Raw genomic sequence first — 17335 nt, 5'->3', positions numbered from 1 at the left:
GATCAGGTAGCACCTGTCAGTCACGATGATGAGAATAGCCTATGGTGTTACGGTTAGATCCATAGAAGCTTAGAGGCTCCCCAGCATCTGACACCCATCCAGTCACACAGGGAACGGAATGGAGATCAGACTGGGAAATGGCACAGACATGAGCAGACAGGAGAGAGGAATGCTTACCTTGCTGACAAGGTAACCACTTCCTGCTCGCTGACCAGCCACAGGATCCGCGGGTTCAACTCCAGGTGACTGAGCGAGACAGCCGTTACATCACAGACTGGGAGACAACACCCAGCTCACAGCAGATGTCCCACAGGTCAGCTGGGTTTTCAAAAGCAGCCTAAAGCATGAAACAGTAAAGCAGATTTGTCGGGCAGTCTGTCCCACGTCTCTCTCTCCTGTCCCCTCGGCCCTTTGTCGAACCTGCATCCACTGATTCAGCAGTTGAACTCTTTGCAGCTCTGCAGCGACGACGTCATACCGCTAATGTACAGAATGGTGGGAGTGTGAGCATCTGTCCCCCCACCCCCCACTGCCATCGAGTAGGGCTGCTATTCCCAACCCCCTGTTCCCGATGTATGGAAGAGTAGTATATAAGTTCAATAGCATCTCTGCTAGCCTGTGTTCTCTCACTGCTGCCTCAACACAAAAGTGCTGCACTGATACTGCAGGAGTGAGTGGCGCTCAGGAAAGGTCATTGGCTCTGAGGCACTGAGACACTGGGGTTCTGCACAATAAAAGAAGGGTGACAACTGGTCACAGAAGGGAGTGTAGTGCTGGAGGCACTTATAGTCCTTCACAATGCTGTTCCAGCAGGATCAGGAAAATCCAACAAAACAGAGGTGCTGGGTTCAAGTCTCTTGACAAGGACACGCAGGACCTTCTGCACCTTCGTGCACCAAACATGAAAATGCTGAGAATCATTTAAAAAACATATAAAGTTGTGGGGGGCACGGTGATGCAGTGGGTTGGACCGGGTCCTGCACTCCGGTGGGTCTGGGGTTCGAATCCTGCTTGGGGTGCCTTGCGACGGACTGGCGTCCTGTTCTGGGTGTGTCCCCTCCCCCTCCAGCCCTACGCCCTGTGTTGCCGGGTTAGGCTCCGGTTCCCCGCGACCCCGTATGGGACAAGCGGTTCAGAAAATGTGTGTGTGTGTGTGTGTGTGTGTACTTAGCAGACGCTTTTCTCCAAAGCGACTTCCAATGAACTCTATGTAGTGTTATGAGCCCACACACCTTATTCACCAAGGTGACTTACACTGCTGGATACACTACTTACACTGGGTCACTCATCCATACACCAGTGGAACACACTCTCTCTGTGTCACTCACACACTGTGGGTGAACCTGAACAGCATGTCTTTGGGTTTTAATCATGAAAATGTGCAGTATTAGCCTGCTAGCAAGGAGGAAAGCAAATTTATATTTTTATTATTTTGAGATTGTCGGAACAATTATGAGTCGCATGTAAATCTGTCACTGAATCTGTGTGCAATGGGCTGAACAGTGACGAGCCTAGGGCCCAGTGTATCTTAGCAAACTTTTAAAAAGATCAGTAAAGATGGGTTCGAATCAGCTGACACACATCTAAGTGACACTGACGGGTGTTCTTGGTGACAATAAAAAAGCAACCTTAAGATCTTCACACAAAGCAAATTCTTGTAAAGCAAACTCTTAGTAACAATTCATTTAAAAGGAAAATAAAAAAAGAGAACGTTCTCCTGTTTTTGCCTACCACTTAAACAGGAGAAGAAGCCTCAGAATCAGGCACAGAATGTCAAAAGTGCTCTGGAGACCCTTAGACTGAGGCTTTTTTCTTTTTGTTCTCCAACTGCTGCTGCTTCACCTGCTATTCACCTCTCAGGCGACTTGGTTGTTTGGACATAGGTTCAACTTTGGCTCAGTCTGTGTGGGCTTCTGCCTTCTCACTCTGACAGTGTTGCTTTCTTCCCTCGCTCCAAAAGTGTGTGCGTTCTAGGCGGACTAGACACACATACACACACACACACACAGAGTCACATAGTCTGAGACCACTGGTCCTGAGCCGAGCCGGGCCTGGCCCAGCAGCACGGGGTGCAGGGACACACCCCGGGCGGGATGCCAGTCCATCAAAAGGCACCCCAAGCAGGACTCGAACCCCAGACCTACCGGAGAGCAGGACCCCGCGCCCTCCACCTGCCCTGATTAGTGACTCTAAATTGCTCGCAATATGTGGGCATGTGTTACTTACATTACTTCTGCCAGCTGAATGACTAAACACCACGGACATCTGCTAGCATAGTAGTTGCAGCCACTTTTGGCTCAGAAGGTGGCAGGTTCGATCCACCTCCTGCTGTAGCAAGGTACTTCCCCTAATTGCTCCAGTAAAATTATCCAGCTGTATGAATGGGTAAATCATTGTAAGCTTGTGATAACTGTAACTGTACCAGTGAGTGTAAGTCACTTGTGCTGGCGTGGACGTTTATTGGGAGCACCGGCACAGCGAGAGGTATTGGGATGCAACAATAGAAATAAATGCTCTCGGTCCAGGGATCACTTTTCCTAAGGGCCCGCATATCAAACCAGCCGTCTTAACACCTCTCAGGCTTTCCTTCCTCCTCCTCCTCTTCCTTGAGACACTCACCCCTTATATTCCCCGTGAACCCCCACTGCGTTGAACCACTACTTCACATTTACCCACAGTCTGTCTGTGAGCCGCCGCTTTTGAGTTGCAGAAACGTCGCTTTATTTGCAGAACTTTCAGTTTGTGATCCCATTCAAATTACTTTATTCTACAGTGGATAACAAACAAAAAGTTGAGTATTCTAGAGGTGGGAGGAATGAAAAGCGAAAGAAAGCATTTCAAGCAGAAAGCAGTGAATTAGTGAAATAATCATAATGGAAGTGAAAATAATTCCAGCATGAAAACACAATGCTGTCTTTATATTATTATTCTGTATTTACTATGATTTTATATATTGACAATGTGCGACATTGGTTAACATATTACAAAGCGCTGCTCTACAAAATAGCATGCGTGCATACTCTTGGTTATCATGATAATGGCTTATAATAAAATAGAAGGGCGTTTGCGACTTTAAGGCGAGGTCGAGGGAGCGGAAGCGAGTCACCAAGCATATATAGGTGATAAATATCGTTATTGGTCGCTCTGGAGAAAATCGTCGGCTAAATTAATCATGCATGTTTTTGTAAAACATTTCTAATTTAGGTCATACATTTTTAGAATTTTTTATATAATAAAAAGTGCGACTCCGGTGGGACTCGAACCCACAACCTTTGAATCACGTCTCTTGTGTTTGACTAGAAGTCCAATGCGCTATCCATTGCGCCACGGAGCCACCTGTTGCGTTCATGCGCAAACTCGCTTAAGTGTGCAGTGACTGCACAAACGGAATATAATATTCCGACTTTTTTGGTAGTGAAATAGTGCAATTTTCAAAATCTGATGGTACGCCAAGTTTCATGTAAAAAAATAACACGATAAACTTTTACACGGACAACCGCGCGCACAGTAAAAAGGAGTTTCAAGACCGATTTATTTACATTTATATCTATTTATCACATATCTCTTACTCACACGTTCCCTAAAGCTCGTTCTGATTCTGATAAACCGACACTCGACAGCTTAAGAAAAGCGGCTAGCAGAGAGGCTAGCGCAGTTAACTAGGAAAACCAGCTAACGGGCTAGCGAATTTATAACTGGAAAAGCTATCAGAGAATATGGCAAACTTGTAGCTAGAAAAATTAGCTCGCAGTGCTTAGCGAACTTACAGGTGAAAACACAGGCTAGCAGAGAGGCTAACTGAACTGGAAATGCCAGCTAACAGAGAGGCTAGCAAACTTACAGCTAGAAAAAAAATAGCTAGCTAGCAGTGATGTTAGCGAATTTACAATTACAAACACCAGGTAGTAGACTCTAGATATCTATATTCGTACTATCTGCTCAGCAGCTTCTGTACATACTTTCTGTCCTATTTAATTTACTTGTTGTACATAAATCTCTTATTTTTAACTGCACATTTGCACAATTCTACTATTTGCACTTTTAGATGCTAAGCTGCAATTCGTCGCTGTGTACCTGTACTATAAAATGACAATACAAGTTGTATCTATCTATCTAGAGAGATTAATTAAAAGTATAACTAGAAACACCAAAACTTAATTTATAGGACTTAAACTTATAACTAGAGAAACCGGCTAGGTAAGCAAATCAGTTATATGTTAAGCTGTGGTAGTCCACAGCTGGTCCCAGAAGCATAGGGGCAATAGCCAAGTCAAGGTCCACCAGGCTTGCAAAGGTGAGGGAAATCGTTTAAAAAAAACAATATGAAGCTGCTTTTTTAGCTAACTAGCAGAAAACAGCAAGGACAGCAAACAGCAGCTGAATATGTGTGAGGGGCCACTCTGTGATAGGCTGTGCAGTGACTAGCTTAGTTAGTGCCCCTGGGTTCTGGATCATCGCAACCTCCTGCCTTGGACAAGCGGTTAATGAAAATCAGTGAGCAGATCCACTGTTTCTCAGAAGAGGTTCATCTGGTGGAATGGAACAAAGTAACCGTGCTTTAGAATCACGCGCCTGCGTCAAAGTCTCTCTGCTAATCTAATGTAATGCACACATTGTGTTTTCTGTGAGATGTACTTTGCTTTGGAGAAAAGCATCTGTTAAATGAATACGTGTAAATGTAAGTAAATCACAGGATGCTAACAGTAGTATTAATGTGAATGAGACGGGCGGCACAGTGATATAGTGAGTAGTGCTGTTGCCTCACAGCGTCTGGGTGGTGCGAGAGAACATGGGTTTGATCCCTGCTCAGTCTGTGTGGAGTTTGCATGTTCTCCCTGTGTCTGTGTGGGTTTCTTCCCACAGTCTAAAGACATGCTTTTCAGGTTCTCCCATAGTGTGTGAGTGACACACAGAGAGAGTATGTTTCAGTGATGTATGGCTGAGTGACACAGTGTAAGTAGTGTCTCTAGCAGTGTAAGTTACCTTGGTGAATAAGGTGTGTGGTCTAGTAACACTACATAGTATCCATTGTAAGTCGCTTTGGAGAAAAGTGTCTGCTAAGTGAATAAATGTAAATGAGACCACACAAAGTGTTCATGTAAACTCTTTATTTTTCAGCTTTGTACCTCAAAGGAGAAAATTATACATAACATATATTCCATCCATTTTTAATAGCTGCTTGTCCTGATCAAGGTCACAGTGGTCTATAGGCTATCCCAAAATCGCTGAGTGGGGTACACCCTGGATGGGAAGCCAGTTCTTCACTACTAGGATGTCAGTCAAGGCTGGAGATGGACAGTGAGTAATCCTGAGAAACACTGAATCCAGCATACAAAGGCTCTGTGAATATGGCAAGGACCTGGTGCAGAAGAACAGTGCGCTTGCTGATCCGGTAGAAAGCCAGGACTCCCTCGGCCCAGTCCAGATACACCCCAATCCTACGGGAGCCGGCCGAACGCGCACGCACAGATGTTGATTTACTGTTGTGAAAGACTGAGTACCCATCTCCAGAAAAATGTAGAGACCACGAGTGCTCATTAAACCCAAAGCCACATGCATCCCACTTCCCAGTCTTGAGCTTCCTGGCCATTTTTTTGTAGGCCACAGCTACATCAATGTCCCCACCTTCCCACTCCACCTCCCAGTAGCAGCGCCTCGACAGCGCCTCCCTGCAGAGCACCTGTGCCCAGTCAAAGCGTTCTGGATGCTCAGGGTACTGATGCTTCCCTCTGTACGTCACTGTTCTGCAGTCCTCAGACAGCTCCAGGAGATTGTTCACTGTGTTGGGGTCCAGAGAGAGCTGACAGGCATCTGGAACAATTCAATTCACAAAAACTGGCCTCAGCTTTGGTCGTATCAGTTTTTACACAAAATTTTTGGGATAATATCTAAAAAACAAACTTCAGATGTTTAAAGTGGTCAAGTTGGACAACTTTTACACAGTGTGCGTGGCTTGTCAGTGTGCATTTGAAGATCTCTATCTAAAATATACAAACTGTACAGTGTGTAACTCCTGTTAACTGGACACATACATTTTTCGACTCCTGGTCGGTTTCTGCACTGGCCGCTATGCTCCAGACTGTAGGAAAGCCAAAACAGTTCACATGGTGACTGAGGTGAGCTTTTACAAATATTATATGTGCCGTATAATAAGTGACAGCTAATCCACACACTCACTGCAGGTTCTCCAAACTGAAGTCTTTTTGTGCAAGAAGTGCTGAGAGGAGTTTTATGCCTGAGTCCCCTGGATGGTTATAGCTCACATCCAGCTCCTTCAGATGTGAGATGTTTGAATGCACAGCTGAAGCCAGAGAAGCACAGCCTTCCTCTGTGACTTGACAACCTGAAAGCCTAAAGAAGAGGCAAAAAGTGTTGCTATTTCCTGTTTTATCTCTGTTACCATTGGCCAGTTCTTTAGTGTCCCACTTTTAGGGGTCATCTCCTCCTCTCCATGTGATCAATGGCCCTTTGCTATTTGCTGTTCTTGTATATTGCTATATTGTCTACTTCCCAACCTGTTATGTTGCCACCAATCATTTCCTACCCAAGTCGCTGCAATCTGCAGATGGGGTTCTTCAAGGCCTGGCAGAGGTGCTTCACACCTGAGTCTCCCAGGTCGTTGCCCCTAAGCTCCAGATCCTTGAGGCTTGAGTGTTGCCACAGCAGGAGGAGGGCCAGGTCTTCACAGCACTTCCCAGTCAGGTTACAGTCATTCAGTCTGCATTGAAAAACGGATACAGTGTTTCATTGGTTCAAATTCTGGGATGGTGCTATGCTGACCAACACACTGCACCTGAATTACATCAGTAAATATTTTTGTGTGAAATCTGGCAAATTTTAAGCTGTGAGTTACAACTAGTTACCTTAGATAAAAGAGCACTGTGCAAGTAAATGTTGTAATTTAAAGAACAAAGTCATGCATCTTCATTTCTGAATAAAGAAGATAAAGAGCCAGCAAACCACCTCTTCTTCAACTACTGTCCTCCATGGTGGGGATTATTGATTTTCACAGATAGTGCTGATACAGCAAGGAGCATGCTTGCCATATTGATGTGTGTCATCACATGTCATATCAGCATGTGATCTTACCGCAGAACCTGCAGAATGCCAGCTGAGCTCTTCAGGGAGGCACAGAGGACCTCCACTCCCACATCTCCCAGCTTGTTGTACCCAAGGTCTAACTCAGTGAGCAGTGTGCTGGGAGCCTGCAGTGCCACAAGCACTGGTTCCAGCAGGAACTTGGTCAGATTGCAGTGGTTCACGCTGCCAGGCACAAACAAATGTATGTAAATAGACCTTTGTTATTTTGTAAATAATTGTAGGTAGATTAACATTGTAAATTCCTTTGGAAAGAAGTATCACCTACATGAGATAATGTAAATGTATCTCCTGCAGTTAATGTCTTAGTGGCAACTGGTTGTGTAGTAGTTAGAGCTGTTGCTTCTGGACCCAAAGATCACAGGTTTGAACCTCACTTCCTGCTGTACTAGCCTTGAACAAGGTACTTATCCTGAAATTACTCCACTAAAATTACCCAGCTGTGTAAATAACTATAAATACCTTAACAATGTCACTTTGGAGAAAAACGTCAACTAAATGAATAAATGTAAATGTCATATAACGCTTGTTCAGCTCTCTCTTACTCACTGTCATTAACCGCTTGTTGTTGTCAGTGTTGCAGTGCCCAGAGCCTATCCCAGAATAACTGGGTGCAAAGCAGGAGGTGTACATCCTGGACAAGACACCAGTCTATCGCAAGGTTAAAATGTCAACATTTATATTTTATGGGCAATTTAGAGTCACCAATCCACCTGCAACACATGTCTTTTGACTCTGGGAGGAAACCCATGCTAAAATAGAGAATATGCAAAATCCTCACATACTGAGCTGAATCGGACCTCATACTTGAACAGCCCAGGCACTGTGAGGCAGCAGTGCTTACCTGCTGCACCACTGTAAAAAGCCCTTAATCAGTTCCTGTTCACCACTGAGGCCTTGCTTCCTTTCTGGTCATCCCATCAGGGATTTTGTCACCTTTTATCTGCCTACAACTCAGTATTAAATCCCTGTAACACGCCATGGCAACCAGAGAAGGGGGTGGAGACTGGGGGAAAGGAGCCACAGCTGGGGCTAATCACTGACACTATTTCTTCCCCCGGACTCAACAGTGAAAGGGAGAGACGGAGGAGGAGAGCATGAGTGAAGAGACGAGCACAACCCAAATCACGACTCTAATCTCGATCCCAACCCTGTGCACGACGCCAACGAGACCATGTCGAACCTCCTGTCTACCCATTCCCGGTTCCCCCGTTTCCCCCCCTTTGCCTCCTCACTGTCGACGGGTGAATAAAAGACGCCAACAGACGAACACTGCACCTACTGTCTCTGACTTCGTCTGTTGCAATCCTATATTCAGTTGATTCTGTTCTCAGCAATGGATAGTTTTGATGCTGGTTTTGAAAAGTTTTCTTTCATACTGGAATGCAGTGCTTGATACTGACAAATTCCTACAAAGATTATCAGGCAGTGGGATACAGCTCGCTATACACACAGTACTGGCTACTACTTAGCCCTTTGTGGCTGTGGGTGGCTCACCGAGCTCTGCGGCAGAACCTGAGGATGGGCAGCACCCTCCGCCGTCCTGCCGGGGTTGTGTTGTAGATTTTCAGGTTGAACTCTTCCAACACCTCCTCGGACATCATCAGTGCATAGGCCAGGGCCGAGCACTGGTCTGGAGATAGTTCAGTATCCAAGGGTGTTCCTGAACCTAGATAGGTTTGGATTTCCTTCACCAGGGAGTCGTCATTCATCTCATGTAGACAGTGAAAGAGGTTGATGGCCCTCTCTGGAGAGGGGCTCGTTCTGATCTGCTGCTTGATGTATTTAATAGTGTTCTCAAGCTTCGGTGGGCTGCATCCCGGCTCTCCCAGCAGACCAGACAGAAGCGTCTGATTGGATTCCAGCGCAACTCCCAGGAGAAACCGGAGGAACAGATCCCACTGACCTGTCTTACTCTCTAAGGACACATCCACAGCACTCTTATGTAAGTCGTACAGTTCGTGCCTCGTTGACACAGGCGTCTTAAAAGGATTCTCGTGTTTGTGTATGTATCTTTCATGTACAAATAAAGCAGCTAGGTATTCTTGTATGCTCAGATGTACAAAACAGTAGATCTTGTTTTCATGGAATCCAAACTCCTCTTTAATGATCTCTGTTAACATACCAGAATACATGGAGTCCTTAATATTAATTCTGCATTGTTCTAAGTCTGCCTCATAAAACACAAGATTACTCTTGTTGAGATGATGAAAGGCAACCTCCCCAAACTTCAGAATCATTTCTATTTCCGATGCCAACATTTTCTTTAGGCTTGTCTCATTTTGCCCATACTTTTGATTCTTTTGGTTTGTCTGATACAGCAGAAAGTATGTGTACATTTGAGTCAGTGTTTTGGGTTTGTCTTCGCTGTGCCCTATTTTCTCAAGGACAGTTGCTGAAATCCAGCAGAAGACTGGTATGTGGCACATAATGTAGAGACTCCTAGATAACTTGATATGCTTGATTATTGTGGATGCCAGGTCCTTGTCGTGTCTGAACCTCTTACTGAAGTACTCAACCTTCTGTGTGTCGTTGAACCCTCGTATCTCTGTCACCAAGTCCACACATTCATTCGGTATTTGAGTGACTGCTGCTGGCCGAGACGTTATCCAGAGGAGAGCAGAGGGAAGCAGGTTTCCATTAATTAAATTAACTAGAAGAACATCCAGTGAGGCTGACTCTTTTACATTTCGCAGTATACTCCCCATATTTTTACTGCTGTCTTGGTAAAAATTTAAAGACAGTTGACACTCATCCAGACCATCAAAGATAAACAAAACTCTGTGCTCTTCAAGGTCAATTGTTTCGATGTCTGCCATTCTGGGGAAGAAGTGGTAAATAAGCTCTAAAAGATTGAATTTCATGTGCTTTACAAGATTCAGCTCACGGAATGGAAGAGGAAAAATGAACGTGATATCTGTATTCGCTATTCCATCAACCCAGTCAATGATGAACTTTTGTACTGAAACTGTTTTGCCAATGCCAGCAATTCCTTTTGTTAGCACACATCCTTTGTCTGCAATTAAAGATTTAAAAATGTCATTGCACTTGACTGTGAGTTCTTCTGTTTCTAGTCTTTTAGCAGCAGCCTGAGCGTGCCACACCTCGTGCTCACTGTTGACCTGCTCACTCTCACCCTTCGTTATATAAAGGTCAGTGTAGATGTCAATCAGGCAGGATGGTTTCCCTCTCTTAGGTATTCCTTCAAAAATACTTGCATACCTCTTCTCCAGGCTAGACTTGATTTTGCTTTGGGCTTCTTTCACAGAAATACCTAAAATAAGAATAAAAAATTATGTTACGATGTACAGCTGAATTGTACAGTAAGGGTTCTCTAGGGCTTATCTTGCCATGTCCTCCAGGGCAAATCTTTATGTTACTGTGTCTTAAGTTATTTCACTACACATGACTGGCCTCTTTAAAATCTGGACCTCTTGTGAATTTATAATCACTGGTTCTGTAAGAAATTATATGGGTTTGTGCTACAAATAATCAGTAATGAAATAGAAAATAGCTTTTCTGAAACTATTTTAAGTAAACTGTTCAGCGTACTCAAAATTGTACACATTATGTAGTAGTCAAAATGGAATACATCATTGTTAAGATACAAAAACAGAAGCTGATATAGCTGAAACCTCTAGACCAGAGGTGGGATCCTGGTCCCTGGAGGCCATGAGGAATGCCAGTTTTCATTTTAGCCAAGCTCATACTTACTAGTAAGATATACTATATACCAAATTCATTGCATGATTCAAAGTTAACCTGAATGCTTAAGTAAAAAACTTATCATATCAAGTAGGATTATTAGGACTAATGAATACATTGAAATTATGTGTTCAGTTTGATTAAACAAAAGTGTTAGTCAACCCATAAATATATCCTAATCGTGAAAAGATTAGTCAAGAGTTGGCTCCTTTTTTAATGAGTAATATTATTTCAGTCAATGAACAAATAAAAATAATTCTCTATGTGTAAAGAATAAGGGGCAGGAAGCAGAGTAGCATTTAAAGACATGGACTTGTACCCTGAAAGTTGCAAGGTGAAATCCCCCTCTTAGTCACTGCTATAGTACCATTGAGCAAGATACTTGCCCTGAGCCGTGTTGGAAAAATATACACAGCTGTAAAAATTAGTTTGTTTGAGATTAGCCAAGTGAAATGAAATGCTAAATATAATTTATTCTCTGCTTTAATCTCACAAGTGAAAGAAAGTTTTTATAAATGTAAATGTACCTATACAAGGAGTTTAAATATAGTTTTAACTGAAAATCAGAAGAAATTTGTCAGCTGCTCTTTTTGTGTAATCTGCTTTGGACCATTAATGTGTTCAGTAAAAGTGCATGTGAGATGTATCAGTGCTGTGAAAGTCAGACTTAATAGCCTCAGCACTGAAATGGTATCAGCATAAAATGTCAGATTGATCCATAAACAATGTTTTTACCTGTGGTCCTGGAATGCGAGCTCCCATCCCCCATTACTGTGGCAGTGATGTTCAAGGTGCCAATGCTGGAGTTACTGACCACTGGAGCCACCACAGTGCTGCTGCTGTGGGCAGAGATGGAGGCCTGAGGTCCTGTTGCTGAGGCTGGGCTGGCAAACTGCACTGAGCAGAATTCTGGAAAGATGCAGCAAACCAGTATAAACTGCAGAGGCATACTCACATTCTGTGACTCCATGAATCAAGCCTCTTTCACTCTCTGCAGAATCACACACCCATAAATCATTCAGCAGGTACAGAAAACCTTCTAAGCATCTCTTCAGTTTATTTAATGGAAAGTTCACTGGTACCCTGTGTCGCAAGGCTAAGACCTGAGTCCTGCCGAGCCTGACATTCAGCCCAGTTCCTCGGGTTGGCGGATGTATGACCCCTCCTGGATGGAGTGGTTTCTCCATCTGAGGAAGAAGGAGATCCACAGGGCTTCTGGTCTGCAGCAGTAACCGAAGGTGGGAGCTCTCCATCCTGCTGGACATGGAGATAGGTCACAGCAACAGTGAGCAGGATACCAAAAGCAAGAGAAATTCCTGACAGCAAACATAACTGGAGAAAGAACGTATCTTCTGAACACCCTGGAAAATAAACATTCCTTAAATAAGAAGGTTTCTCTTAGCCATCTGGGGAATAAACATGAATATGGATGATCAGTTGCAAGGAGAGACATGAGTCTGAATGCCATTCTTTGTTGACTTGCCACATTAAAATGGAAACTATGGGACAACACACCCAGGCTCTTCTCCTGCACAGCCGAAAACAGCCCCAAGAGGACTTCTTCTTTCCCATGGAGCAGCAGTGCCTGCTGGAGGTGCTCCTTAATGTCGACACCAAAACCTGGGGAGAAATATAACTCATATCCTGTCTCGTTTGAAGTGAATTGGTGACACAAACATGTCACTACACCTGTGCATATGACCTGCTGGTCTTTGAAACTGAATTTACATAACTATACATAACACTTGTAAGGTAAAGGGGGAACATTACATCAACACAGATCTACAAAGCCCATTTCCAGAAAACTTGGGATATTTTCTAAAATGCAATAAAAAGAAGACTTTGCGATTTGTTAATTCTCCTGAACCTTTATTTAACTGACAGAAGTACAAATAAAAGATTTTCAATGTTTTCACTGACCAACTTAACTGTATTTTGTAAATATAAACAAATTCAGAATTTGATGCCTTCAACACATTCAAAAAAAGTTGGGACAGAGGCATGTTAACCACTGTGTTACATCACCTTTCTTTGTAAATACACTTTTTAATCATTTGGGAACTTAGGATACTAGTTGTTGCAGTTTTGCAAGTGGAATTTTTGCCCATTCTTGCTTGATACAAGACTTAAGCTGCTCAACAGTCCATGGTTGTCATTGTCTGATTCTTCTCTTTGTGATGTGCCATACATTTTCAATAGGAGACAGATCTGAGCTGCTGGCAGGCCAGCCAAGCACAAGCACTCTGTGTCTACAAAGCTACCCTGTTGTAGCACGTCTAGAATGAGGCCTGGCATTGTCTTGCTGAAATAACCATTGACTCCCCGGGAAAAGATGTTGCCTTGATGGCAGGATATGTCTCTCTAAAATCCCAATAAACACCTCCACGTAAATGGTACCTTCACACATATGCAAGTCACCCATGCTGTTGGAACTGATGAACTCCTATACCATCACAGATGCTGGCTTTTGCACCTTTCACTGCTAACAGTCTGAATGGTTCTTTCCATCTTTTGCATGGAGAACTCAACATTCAAAATGAAAACAAGCTGAAATGTGGACTCATCTGACCACGGCACACAATTCCACAACCTTTCAGTCCATCTGAGATGAGCTCAGGCCCAGAGATCTCAGCAGCGTTTCCGCATAGATCTGATGTATGGCTTCCTCCTTGCATAATAGAGTTTCAGATTGCATTTCTGAATGCAGCAGCGGACTGTGTTAAGTGATAATGGTTTGCTGAAGTACTCACGAGCCCATGTGGCTCTGTTTATCACAGTAGCATGACGGTTTCTTATGCAATGCCATCTAAGGGCTCGAAAGTCACACACAATCATTAGTGGTTTCCGTCCTTGCCCTTTACGCACAGAGATATCTCCGGATTCCATGAAACTTTTCACGGTTACGTGAATATTGTGTTCTGTAGATGGTGAAAGACCTAAATTCGTTGCAATCCTGCATTAAGAAATGTTCTTTTTGAACCGAACAATTCTCTCACGAAGTTTGGCACAAAGAGGTGAGGCACGACCTGGATGCTCCTTTTAGACCCTATCATGATACCCTCACCAGTTACCAATTCACCTGCTTATTGTGGAATCTTCCAAAACGGTGTTATTTGAATATTCTATAAACTTTCACTCTTATTTTGCCTCTGTCCCAACTTTTTTGAGTGTGTTGAAGCCATTAAATTATAAATTTGCTCATATTTACAAAATACAATCAAGTTGGTCAGTGAACACATTGAAAATCTTTTCTTTGTACTTTTGTCAGTTAAATAAAGGTTCAAGAGAATTAACAAATCGCAAATTCTTGTTTTTATTGCATTTTAGAAAATATCCCAACTTTTCTGGAAATGGGGTTTGTAGAACTGGCACTCAGTAGGCAATGTATTTTATTAATAAAACAGTAGGAAAGATAAAGTCCAATGTTTTTCGCTTACAAAGTTTTGAAAGTGAAACTGAGCGTTTCCTGTAGATGAAGTGCAGTGTTATTGGCAAAGCGAAGTGAAAATATTTATTTTAGCCCAAGTAATGGTGTCCTAATTGTGTGTTTAAATATGTTGTGTTTAAATGTGCATGTGTTTAAATCATTAGGTGGCACGGTGGAGGAATACATACTTCAGTAGACACAGTTTCCTGTGGCCATCTGCATTTTGCTTGAATATTCTGTTTGTTTCTTCATTTCCCCAAATGTGTCTACAATGAGCCTTGGACAGTGTCTGCGCCCCTTTCTCTTCACCCCATGAGGCCACTCTTCTTAATGGCGCCGCTCTCCGTTTATGCTGTTGCTCTCTGTTTATTCTGCTCTGACCCGTTTGACAGCTCCTTCTCTCCCGATCTGAGGCTGCGTACAGTGCTCTCAGCATTTCAAGGAGGGTGTGACCTATCTGTGAAGCCCAAGGCCAAAGTTCACAGAATTCACCGGAAACAAGCTAGGCTCTGCAGACAAAAAATGCACATGCACAGGTCTAACACCTAAAATCATAGTAAAACTAACTGATCATTGTCAGATACAGCAGCCTTTCTTTTTAGCTGTGGTTCTCTGTCCTGGGCCTGGTGATTAGAAATGTGTGCAAGATTTCACCATCTTGTCAGTCAAACGGGTTTCAGTATTGAACAAGGAGTCTGAATTTAACTAAGGAAACTGCTAAATTTAATGAAGAAGCACTTGAGTGCTTAAATACACAAAAATACACTGTGTCTGAAGAGACCAGATTTGAGAACAGCTGTGTATCATTTTTAATATTCCAACATTTTGAAAGAATTAAATAACTGAGAAATGTTACACCATTAAGCTATTTACAACTGAAGTAAAAAAAACCACTTTATACATTTTTTTTTTCTGATACTACAGAATTGAGAGCTGATGCCTTGCAATTGAAGGACCTATATTTATTCATTTAGCTGACATTTTTCCCCAAAGCACACACACTTGTCCCAAGCAGGGTTGCAGCAAACCAGAGCCTAACCCAGAATCACAGGGCGCAAGGCTGGAGGGGGAGGGGATACACCCAGGACAGGACGCCAGCCCACCACAAGGCACCCCAAGCGGGACACAAACCCCATACCCGCCACACAGTGGGCCCTAGCCAAACCTGCTGTGCCACCATGTCCCCAAAACTATGACCTAGCCAAGTATGCCACCTGACTTGAATCAAATAGGACACGCACAATGTCCACAACCACTTGTCCCAAGTGTGGTTGTGGTGAGCCTAACCTGGCAACACAGGGCGCAAGGCTGGAGGGGGAGGGGACACACCCCGAATAGGATGCCAGTCCGCCATAAGGCACCCCAAGCAGGCCTCAAACCCCAGACCCATCTTTTCCAAAGCAACTTACAATTATTTGCTCATTTTTACAGCTAGGTAATTTTACTGGAGCAACTTTGGGTTAAGTACTTTACTAAAGGGTACTGTCAGTGACAGAGGAAGAGACTGAGTGCTCGGTGAGGACCCAAATGCGGGTTCGTTTATTGTGAGCATCACAAGGGTCAAGCAAGAGTTGTAGTCGGAGACAGGCGTGGGTCGACAGAGGTGCAGATGTTGTACTAGGGACGAAGTAAAGCAGACAAAGCAGGAGATCTGCAGATGTAGATGCTGAGATTGAGGGACATGGGGCAAAGGAAGGAGAGTCTGGGAGAGATGAGGTTCTGTCTCATATGCAGGAGAAGCGGTTTTTCTTGATGAGGTTCCACAACCAGGCATGCAGGCTTGGCTTCTTTTATACCCCGCTGCTCTGATTTTGGAACCGTTTGGTGCATGGGCGTGACAGGTACTACTGCTAGAGGTGGGATCCGAATGCTTGACTTTTGGGTCCAAAGGCAGCAGCTGTAACCACTACACTGCCAGCTGGACTCAAATCCTACCTCCTGCAATTGTGCCGTTGATTAAGGTGGTTGAATGGATGCAGTAAAAATGTCCCTGATTTATAAATGGGTAAATCGGTGTACATACTTTATTTAATAATGTTAAAAAAAAAAAATCAGTGTACATAGCTTTGTGTGCAAACCTAATATTGAAAGTCACCTTAGATGAGGACATCAGCTAAATGAAAAAAATACATTACATTCCAAAAACAAGTTGCGGCAGCTCTAGGTTTTCTCCAGACTCCACCTCTGAGATCACCAGAACAACATAGCTGGACTTTTTTTTGAGGATATACAGAGCAATGGCATGTTTTGGCAGATGTGCAGATAAGCACCGCTGCTGTCTGAACAAGGCTCACACAACAGTACACACTGTACAAATTACCACTTACACGTTCAAGAGGAGTAAAAATGACATTTTCTGTGACATCCACTTAGTAAAATTTTAGTTTTTGCACAAGGTTTATCCAGCAGTCAGTACTTGCTTCCACCCTGTCACATGAGTATTTTTTTGCTTTCCATTTGTGTAAGACTGATCATTCGAATTCCTATTCTAATCACAGGAGATGGTGCATAACGAGATTTGGTTAAAAATAAACAGATAATCAGTCCTCTAGTCAACCATCAACTTCCAAATCTAGGTTTGTATGCATTCGATACCATTACCTTAGAGTAAAGTTTAGCTATGACGGTACCTCTTTCCGTACGGCCAAGTTTGCCTGCCGAGTGTATGTCGTGTACGTAGCGTTTGTAGAGTATGCAGTGCTCCGAGAAGGCGCCATACAGCTTTTGCTTTCATAGCTCTTTCCAGATGGTTTCAGCCGCCGGGCTCTGAGGGGGGGAGGGGTGAACGTGTAAACCTAATGGAATGTATTTCCACAGAGGGCCTCCACTTCACAAGAAAGGTCTGCTGTTAAGGTCTGAGGAGGGGGGAAATGAGAAAAAATAATACTGAACCTGAATACAGTCAAATACCCATAAATGAGGAAAATTATAAGTCACTTTGTATGAAGATATTAGCTAAGGAAAAACATGTTTCACTTTTGTTTTCTGGATGAATTTATGCCTTATTGTGCTTTTAGTAACACGCATAGTTCTCCTCACAATTACAAAACTTTTGGTTTCCTTTTTATGCCCGTTGGACCTGTGTAGGCGTATGTTTTGACAACT

General features: G+C 43.4%; 1 protein-coding gene and 1 non-coding gene across 4 annotated transcripts; both read right to left on the bottom strand.

Annotated features, from left to right (window-relative positions):
* Positions 1-3242: 3242 nt before the first annotated feature.
* On the bottom strand, positions 3243-3334 carry trnar-ucu (transfer RNA arginine (anticodon UCU)). The gene is given in 2 exon segments: positions 3243-3278; positions 3298-3334. It is a non-coding gene; the product is annotated as a tRNA-Arg (tRNA).
* Positions 3335-5126: 1792 nt separating this feature from the next.
* Positions 5127-17029, bottom strand: LOC108931127 (NACHT, LRR and PYD domains-containing protein 3-like). Of its 3 annotated transcripts, XM_018746730.2 has the most exons (11): positions 16861-16905; positions 14419-14739; positions 12319-12423; positions 11886-12060; positions 11539-11712; positions 8596-10372; positions 7090-7263; positions 6545-6718; positions 6178-6351; positions 6033-6079; positions 5127-5811 (listed from the first exon to the last, which is right to left on the bottom strand). In XM_018746730.2, exons 3-11 carry the CDS (start codon positions 12373-12375, stop codon positions 5276-5278), a joined length of 3288 nt encoding a protein of 1095 aa, XP_018602246.1. In that variant the 5' UTR covers positions 12376-12423; positions 14419-14739; positions 16861-16905; the 3' UTR covers positions 5127-5275. The 3 variants fall into 3 exon arrangements, with proteins under 3 accessions (XP_018602246.1, XP_018602244.1, XP_018602245.1); XM_018746728.2 differs by lacking the exon at positions 14419-14739 and having other exon boundaries at positions 16861-17029; XM_018746729.2 differs by lacking the exon at positions 14419-14739 and having other exon boundaries at positions 11886-12057; positions 16861-17029.
* Positions 17030-17335: the final 306 nt, after the last annotated feature.

The sequence above is a fragment of the Scleropages formosus genome, chromosome 5 (assembly GCF_900964775.1).
Source record: "Scleropages formosus chromosome 5, fSclFor1.1, whole genome shotgun sequence".
Classification (NCBI taxonomy): Eukaryota; Metazoa; Chordata; class Actinopteri; order Osteoglossiformes; family Osteoglossidae; genus Scleropages; species Scleropages formosus.
Note: the sequence above shows the minus strand (reverse complement) of the source record. Positions and strands in the feature narration are given on the sequence as shown.